The sequence below is a fragment of the Hermetia illucens genome, chromosome 3, assembly GCF_905115235.1.
Source record: "Hermetia illucens chromosome 3, iHerIll2.2.curated.20191125, whole genome shotgun sequence".
NCBI lineage: Eukaryota > Metazoa > Arthropoda > Insecta > Diptera > Stratiomyidae > Hermetia > Hermetia illucens.
Genome location: NC_051851.1, coordinates 124,848,599 through 124,858,181, shown reverse-complemented (window position 1 = coordinate 124,858,181; position 9,583 = coordinate 124,848,599). Strand labels below are relative to the sequence as shown.

Below are 9,583 nucleotides of genomic sequence, written 5' to 3'. Positions count from 1 at the left end.
AAACGTTGTTACAGTTAGTTCTCACTTTGCCTTCAACTAGAATACGAAGAGACATGTTCTGTGATTTGTTCCAAATGATCATGGATATGGTTTCTGGGCTAATCTTCCCAAGTATCTACAATTTGCACTCCATTTTCTCTTGCATAGATCTTCAGCTCCACATATATTTTCAGGTAGTGATGATGAATCCGGGGAAGCTGAAAGCGCCGAAGCCAGTTGAAAGCAAAAAGAATTGGTTATGTCTATTGATAAGGAGTTTGCAGTTCTGAGTTCCAGGTTTTAACTAATTAAAGTTAAGTGTTGCTCTTGTACCGGACTATCGAGTAAGATTACTGTCTGTAAATGCGTTAAAAATAAATTTGTAAACGTTAATGGTTGGTTTTTGGGGGTCAATGCAGTATTTGGGGTATCTTAATATCTCTCCGTCAGATAAGTCGAGTTAGTGATGTTATGTACATATACTTAGAACTACAGGTCAGTTGGAGTGAATGATACATCGAAGAGAGCCTGCAGGAAGTGACTTGGCTATTGATCTGATACAAACGGAAGCATTAAGATAAATAACCAAATCGGAAAAAGCTTGAAACAAACCAATATGAACTCATTTGCTGTTCTGCAACGCCGTTAATTTCAGTTAATTCGCGTGACCCACATCTTCAATGGAGCGTGACTACTGCACAATTGATCATGGAAAGATTTCATCCTCTATTCCTATCAAGCGATTATTGAATCTCATGAGTTGTGAAATAGCAGCATTTATACACCCCAAGCTAATATTTAAAAAAATATCTGAACTTGATATTAATATCTTGTACACTCATTGCTCACATACCATAATAATAGTCCCCAGGATTTCCGGCTGAGTGATCTTGACCGCGGAAGGTACGATACACTCTGCCTAGTCCGATACAAGTTGTCAACCATTTGCCTATATGACTAACTCCGGCTTCTGCTCATTGTTTTTGTGAACAATAAGTGGTTCTAGTTTCATGGAAATTTTCATGTTCGCATTATTTGAAAATAATAATAATATATGCCTCATAGAATCACAAGGGATTGGGGACTTCCATGAAGTGCAATCGGTGATCATTTAGTAACAGAATGTGATCGGCTTTACACGTTATCAAATTTGTGAAAGTTCAATGCTGGAAAAAGGCTGTTAAGTGCGGATCATTCACCTTATTCTGTGTTACAAACATGAGAAAATGGAAATTATTGGAGGTGATTTTTTGGAATTTGAAAATTTGAGTTTTTAGTGACAAGATATGTATGAACATGACATACATATACTCACGTAGATTATATGTCGGTAGTGTAGCAAATTAAGTGATATAGTTTGGTATAGTTTTAGCGAATGGTTCCTAATTTTCTCCTGTCTCGGTACTACACTACTATATTTCAATGAAGATAAGTTTATTAAAGAAAGAATTTTTGAATTGAACTAAATTGAATAAACTGTGCAGATACCTTTCTCCGTGCATTGACCTCATATGATCTGCATAGTGGTTAATGCAATATTTTGTTTCCCCTTGTGTTTGATTTTTTTCGATTTTTCACCTTTGCCTTGTTGTTTCATCGTGTACAATGTATATGGAAACAAAATCGTCAGTGCGATGGTAAATACCCTGGCGAGAGATGAGGGGTGAAAATCAGGATCGCCTGAATAAATAGTCGAGAATAATACAATAACAAATAGGAAACCAAAAACTCAGCGCTTCAGGTATGAAAGATTTTGTGTATGTCTTATGTGAACATATTTGAGTGGATATTTGTACGTAGTTCGTAACTTTTATACATTTAATATTCGCTTTAGTGCAGTAAATTTGCACAATAGAAACCATTTGCGAATGCAGTGGCCGGAATGGTTTCACGTCAGCCTCTCGATTTGGTTACCTCGTCTTCGAATTCCGGTCTTGCTTGTATTCGTATTCATGTTGTCCCGTTGCTGTAGGCTTATCACTTGCACAGCATATGGTGTGATGATAATAAAACTGAAGCAGTCACATTGAAACGTACATTGGCGTGTCTAGGCCAGTGTTCTTTTAAGATTCCCACCTCTTTGCAAAACAAGTCGAAATACCGGAAGCTGGAGCTTTGGGTATGAAGGTTTTGTGTTTATCTTATGAGAGAAACTTTCTGCGCACATTTTTCCATTTGTATATATGTAGCTAAAAACGTAATAAATTCCTTCCTTCCTTCATTGCCTATTACCACATACCGCGTATAAAAATTGATTGTATGCAGATTTCCGATTTACTTCGTGCACAAAAGCATAAGTAACCTTCGTTAGCATATATCTACCGCGCAGCTTGTATTGCGTCAGTAGCTCCACAGTGTTTGACAAACCTGACTTGATTCACGGTTATTTGAACAATTTGACGAATATAACATATGGCGTATATGACAAGAATGAGTTAAAAAATTTTTATAGCATGGAACAGCAACCGGATTGGTGATTTGAACACTCAGATGGTGTTCTACCTTCCTCAATAATCCGGTTGAAGAATTCACTGAGCCTGAGATCAGATGCGATGTCGTCTGTAATCAAGTCCGGTTGCTTTCCCCGATTTCATTCCTTTCATTTCTTCCTCGACTCCAGTGATGTTGATAGGTGGAATTGCTCCAAATATCGACAATGCTTGTGAAAGTGAAGAACACAAATTTGCCCGTTGAAATCAGCTCGCAATATTCTCGTTATTTATCCATCCCGGCTCATCAGGTAAGCACCCTACGAGCTATGAGTCAAATCAGGGCAATAATCTCGAGCGAGCGCAATGCTTCCCATATTGCCTCCTATAAGGTACTGTAATCCTGTAGTGTACCGTTATTGTTTTGAATGAAGTGCTCTAACAGACTTCAAGGCCCTGAGCTGATTATTATTATTATTTCCGAGTTATCACAACTCGGCAGATGCCGGATTTTACCTAATACTAGCACTAAGTGCCAAGCATTTAGGCTCGGACGATCCTACCTACTTAAAAACTAAAGGGGTACTGGTGGTGGTGGCCGATGGTAGGTCAGTGGGAGAATCCGTCGAGTACTCCCAGCAACATCGAGCACGTATGCAGAATGGTGTACTTCTGCATGGTTTGAACCAGACTGTGCGAAAGTCCCAGGACATCAAGGGAAGCCGTGAGGGATTTAGGTACAATACCTGTAGCTGACAATATTATGGGAACTACAACCACCCGCTCGAGACGCCAAATTTCTTTGATTTCCCGAGCCAATGGCTCATAGTTCACCTTCTTCTCCACGTATTTCCGTTCAATGTTGCTATTATGGGGGATAGCAACATTAATAATATACGCGGAGCGACCCGTCTTGTCAACTAACAGTACATCAGGCTTGTTGTGTGCGGTATGGCGATCAGTCACAACTTGCCAGTCCCAATACATGCTGTAAGCAGAACTATCAAGTACTGCTTGCGGCTCATATCGGTAAACCGGACATGTTCCCGTGATCAGCCCATGCTTATATGCAAGGTTTTGATGGGTAACCTTACATACAGCATTATGCCTGGTGATGTATTGCACCGGTGCCATAACAGTACAGCCAGAAATGAGATGGTCCAACGTCTCTAACGCCGAACCACACATTCTGCACAGGTCGTTCTCCACCGGTTCTTTCATGATGAGCTTTTTATAAGCTCGGGTGGCGACCAGGCTATCCTGAATGGCACACATGAACCCCTCCGTCTCAGCAAAGAGCTCCCCAGCACACAGCCATCTGTTCGACAGATGCAAATCGACAAATGGCTGCCAAAGACAATTCACATGTTTACCGTGCATTGCCTTCGACTTCCATTCATCGATCCGCTCTTGGTCCGACTTCACCCCACTCAGAGGATTGAAAGATCGATCCTTCAAGTTAAGTGAAGTCAGTCCACAGTCTGCCTTACATACAGCCGTATGCAAGGGACTCGCCTGCTCTTTGCTGTAAAAATTCAACGCGCTTATTTTATTCTTCCCCGAGAGATGCGATTTCAGCACCAGCTTTACACGTCGCAGGAATTCGGACAGCAGAGCTTCCTTCAGATCACCAACTCGAGCATGGGTTCCTTGCAGAATTCCTAGGTACTTGTAGAAGTCTATCTCGGTTATAGCTTCGATGTGGAGGTCACCAATGCTATGTCCGGCATGCGGCTCGTGATGACTTTTGGCTTGGATTCGACACTTGTCTAATCCAAACTCCATTCGAATGCCAGGCCATGACTGTCGCCAAAAACTTTATCAGTTTCGGATCAATGCGATACAGATGTAGGATGTCGATTAGCCAGGTATGCGGAACGCTATCAAAAGCCTTGACATAATCGATATAGCAACTGAAGAGGTTTCTTTGGCCTCTAGTTGCTTGTCCTACAACTACCGAGTCGATAATGAGTTGCTCTTTGCAACCCCTTGAGCCAACTCGGCAGCCTTTCTGGTCCTCGGACAGAATGTTGTTGGTCTCGAGGTGCGCATTGATCCTTCCACTAATAAGGGGTTGGTAAGCAAGTGATCGATCCTGTGTCTGCGGGGTCCTGCACCGTGTCCTTCTTAGGGATAAGGCAGGTAATCCCCGCAGTGAGGAAAGGTGGAAATTCCTCCGGCCGACTCATGACCTCATTTATACTGCGTGCCAACCGACTGTGTACGCTGGTAAATTTCTTATATCAGAAATTCTGCACCCGATCCAGACCTGGGCCCCTCCAGTTCTTCGAGATGTTTATGGCTCGTCGAACTTCCTCTTCGGTAACATCCGCAAAATTCATGCCAGGTGTATTGGCATGGTGGGTGCCTTCGGCGGTGATCCACTCAGCATGCTGGGCAGGTAGCCCCCAAAGTCCACCCCAATACTCTTTCGCTTCCGTCACCGAGAACTGTATTGTCTGGGCGCTCTGTTGGGATTCGGTGAGAGATCTGAAAAATCTCCGCTGGTTCCTAGCGTATGTTGTATTCTGGACACGTCTGGAATAACGTTCGCCATACCGTCGTAACCGACTGCATATGACAGAAAGTTTCTGTTTTAGTGTGTCCAGAATTTCAACAACGGGTGTCTCACAGGGGATGGCATAAACCCTCTGCACTTTATTTCTCAAACGCTATTATTAGTACTTATTATTATTATGGTCAAAGGGAAGTATAGGTCCCAGGGCGAAACGTGGATTGGTACCCACGATAGAGCATAAGACCTGGGAAACGCCTGCTGAACCAACACCAACAGCTCTACTACCAAACCCTATCCCCACCTCCACGTGGTGACCACCGGGAGCTCTTTCTTTACAAAAAGCTCTTTCTTTACAAAAGAGCGGTGCTCCAGGGGGATTCGTTGAGTCTTTGGCCTTGCATACAAAGAAACTCTTGCATAGCTATTAAATCTTGCTAAATGGCATGGTTTTGTAATAAAATATTTCCTAGGTGCTAAATGCGAGTTGACACACTTGATGCACTTAGATGACATTAAGTTGTATGCTGATACTGATAACCACCTTAGAAGTCTGTTGCGAATAGTAGATATGTTTAGCCGTGATATTTGGATGAAATTTGGATAAGATAAATGTCGAATCCAAGCCATCCGCAAAAGTAATCACGAGCCTCATGCCCGACCAGCATTGGTGATTTCCAAATAAAAATTATGACTGAGACAACTTTCTACAAGCATTCTACAAGGAACCCGTGTTCTAGTTGGTGATCTGAAGGATGCTCTGCTGTCTGAATTCCTTCACAATCCGGCATCTGCCGAGATTGTGGCACCTCGAAAAATAATAGGATCATCCTAACACCCAAAATTAGGTGTGACCCAGCAGCTTTCAATAATTTTTCTTAAAGTTTCAATTCATAAATCGATAATAACACACAAAGAGCATATCATCATCGTGGTTTGAAGGAGAAAATAAGCAACAATCCATCTTTATGGCTTAAATATATATGGTTGTCATTTACCAATTAGTATGGCAAAGTCCACACCTACACGCCATCGTCCCAGTTTATTAGAATGCGCTTCAGCTCCCTCCAGAACTTCCTGAGGCGCTGGTGTTCTTTCTATACCGTTCTGCCCCATGTGCTCCTATTGCGACCCGCTCGTCTGACAGCTTAGGATAGTGGATTGTCACTCTTCTTTAATATGTGATCAACTCGTTTACGAGTAACAGGATTGTGCGCTGACGAAATGCTTCGCTCGTAATTGTAACAGGCCAGCGTCGCAAACAAGGGTTGATAACGGTTTGGAGCCTTTGCGTGGCAGGGGTGTCACTTTCCATGAGCTATACAGCAATGCAGGAAGAACATTACTACAGAAATAAGGCAGCGAAATTGGATCTAGCGCTGTTAGTGCGTCGGGGAACATGAAGGTTGATACCATAGTCGCATCAACAAAAACCACGCTTCCGAGATAGGCAAATTGGGCAAAGCTTTCGATGCTCTGCCCATTAATGCAAATAGAAACATTGTGATAATCCGTCAGACGCAAAACCGTAATTTTGCTGGTGTTTATCTTCAGGCTGGCCTCCCTTTCCAAATGGAAAGCCACTTGACCACTTGATCCATGATTCGGTGAGAGAGCAAACAGAGGTTATCATGGTAGTCGAAGTGTTTGAGGAAAGATATTGTCCATTGAACTGCTTCACTTCCTCCGGAGAAGACAACATGAAGAACATCACTGATAACCAGAAGAAATAAAACCGGCGACAATATACAACCCTGGCGGACTCTAATTTGGACCTCAAATTCCTCTGAGAGGAAATGATTAATCATTTCATCTACAAAAAGCGAAAATTCACCGGATGCAGTACGGTAGATAACCATGATATAGTCTTCTTTCCACCTCTTTAGCTGCTCTTCATCGTGTCGTCGACCATTAACATCCCTAACAGGACTATCGCAATATTTACGACCACCGCAATAACAAATTGCTTTTTGTCATCGCGCACACAACGTTGAATTTTCCGAGATTTCGCACGGTATTGGAGCTCAAGCATGTCACACTCACCCGCAGCAGTGAATAGAGTTTTCAATCCATTCCGTTCATCAACGACGACCTAATGCTCATCGATATTCTCACACGGGGTACTTAGGGCATCTACCGGCCGAACTGCAAGGTAGCTCTTTCACTGTCGAACGACTTACATATACGAGTTGGATCATATAAATAAACGATATTAAACTTTAGGGGCCGAAGCTCTCGAACTCTGCGAGAAGTGGCCGATGCAACACACAACCGAAGTCAAGTGACCATTATATGGTGATCGCTTTCGAGGCCGATGTTAGCGAGTCTATTGTTACGCACATCCAGGAGACAACTCCTAAATCTACTGCTGGTCGCAAAGTGATCAATCTGATGGTTCATACGGTGTCAGTCAGTTGAAACCCAACTGATCTTATGATAAACTCTATGCTCGAAGAATTTGCCACCAATGACGAGGCGGTGGAAACTGCAGACATCTACAAACATCCTGCCATCATCGTTATGGTTACCAAGACCATGTTTTTCCATCACATGTCCGAGAAAGTGTGTTCGCAGCCTTCCTTGACAATCAGATTACCTATCACGATCACAATATCACCTTTCGGAAGTCTCTCTTTAGCTACGTGTAATCTCCACTATATCGAAAATCTTCGTTGACGCCTAGCCTTGTCCAATTGTGGTGATCCTTAACCACCACCTTACTTCGTTTAGACCTAGAATGCGTAGCTTATATCGTAAGAATTCTCAAAGAAGTTGGAGAAAGTGAGCATTCTGACGGCCCGCAATACCGTTGTCGATGAGCGTGTGCAAAATTCCACAAACCAATCAATAACCGTTTTCGATAGTCAGAAGTCGTAGCCTTGACGTCAATCCCTATTCGAAGCGTTGTTAACCGACAGCAGAGTATTTTTGAAATTTGCAAGATGTTAGCCCACGAATTGCCTTTTACAAAAAGCAAGGAATACTTAAACCTCAACTCACAGAGCGAATACCATAAAGGGAAAAAGACCAAAATTCAAAAGGAATTTAACAGGAAATTTTTAATAGTATTGCGTACAAATAAATAAACAAATTCCATTTTCCTTTTATCTCAATGATGTTCCTTTAATTTTTGGTATACGCACTGCGGCAACAACTTGCTACTTTCTTCAGAGGAATAAGCCCTGAAATGACCGTAAACTAAATGTATACTACTTTAATCTTAATGGCTAGGCCTTAATTGTAATTAAGGTACAATCGGAGAAAGAAGGATATTGGTCCTATTGGCTAAAATAGCTAGAGGTAAAAAATGTGCGAGACCCAAAAAAAGAACTATCCATAACAAAAACTAATAGATCTATTAAGATCTCAGCCGCAACTGAATAGCAAAAATAAATACTCCATTCAAACGATACCTTAATACGTTATTAATAAATCGACTGCCCGATTTATAATAGGGGAATTAAAACTACTCAATAAAGGGATGAGCTAGACAGTTAGACCTGTACCACCTATTGAAACTACAGTAATGGTTATTGAGGGTAAGATAAAATATTTCGGAACAGATACAAAATATAACAATAGGAGAGAAGTGGTACTAGGGGCTACTAGGAATATGGCAGGCGAGTATTCGAGAAACTAAAATCTGGAGGATAGTTCGGATTAAGAACCAATCCATTGCCGGATTCGATTAAACGAATGGAAAAGGCACCGAAGGAGTGCAAATCGGTTATACCAAAAGGTGTCACAGCTTAGAATGCCTAACCCGGCCCTTCCGAGAATTAGGTGCCAACCAAAAATCCATAAAGAAGGAAAAGAAATGAGGGAGATAATAGCATATGTGAACTCTCCAAGAAGTAGGTGATTTGCGAAATGCAGAAAATTGGTAATACTTACAACAACACAACAATAAGAAACACTGCAGAAGTCTCAAGAGATTATATATGTATAGAGGACGATGAAATCTTGGTTTCATAAGATGTAAAGGCACTATTTCCTAGCATCCGAGCAAACGAAAGCTGGAAGAATAGATCGGACAGTATGATAGTACTCCGGAGGATAAAAGAAAGGTCAAACTGTATACTAAACTAGCAGCGACATGTATGTCAGAAAATTACTTTACTTTTAGGAATAAATTTTATAAAACGACCAAAGGGACGTCGGCAGGCCTAGAAAGGAAAATTGAAGGACAGGTGACCAAACCTAGAGTTTACGTTGATGACGTTCTAGCCATTGTAAAAGAGGTGGATAAGCTAGATATAGTTGACCAGATCAACAAGTAGCCCCGAATATAAAATTCACGAAAAAGAATCAAACGCTGAAATTCTCTTCCTCGACATCCAAAGTACTAAAGAAGAACAACAGCTTCGAATCTGACATATATAAGAAGCCATCGAGTACACAAAGTACCATCGTCAGAACGTCTAATCACTCACACCAGTATAAAGTGGTCACCTACCGATCCATGATGCACAGACGTTTGTCTGTACCTATTACCAAAAAAGGGGTTGGAAAAAAATTAATGCATTGTGGATACAGCCACTAAAAATGGATTTCAGCTAACTCTAATCCATAGCTTAATAAGGAAGACGCCAGATACGAAGTACCGAAATCGCCTAACAACTTTATTCAATCGAGAACGCATCTACAGGATATCTTACGA

The 9,583-nt window shown here is 41.7% G+C and overlaps 1 protein-coding gene and 1 long non-coding RNA gene across 2 annotated transcripts in view; both read left to right on the top strand.

The window, feature by feature from the left end:
- On the top strand, nt 1-223 carry LOC119653195. The gene is made up of 2 exons (XR_005249647.1): nt 1-111; nt 174-223. It is a non-coding gene; the product is annotated as an uncharacterized LOC119653195 (long non-coding RNA).
- A 766-nt stretch (nt 224-989) lies between these two features.
- LOC119652691 (villin-like protein quail) overlaps nt 990-9,583 on the top strand; it is a 39,998-nt gene continuing 31,404 nt past the window's right edge. Inside the window, exon 1 of the mRNA XM_038056969.1 lies at nt 990-1,221. Coding sequence (XP_037912897.1) covers nt 1,198-1,221 — 24 coding nt within the window. The 5' untranslated portion in view covers nt 990-1,197. The remainder of the gene's footprint in view (nt 1,222-9,583) is intronic.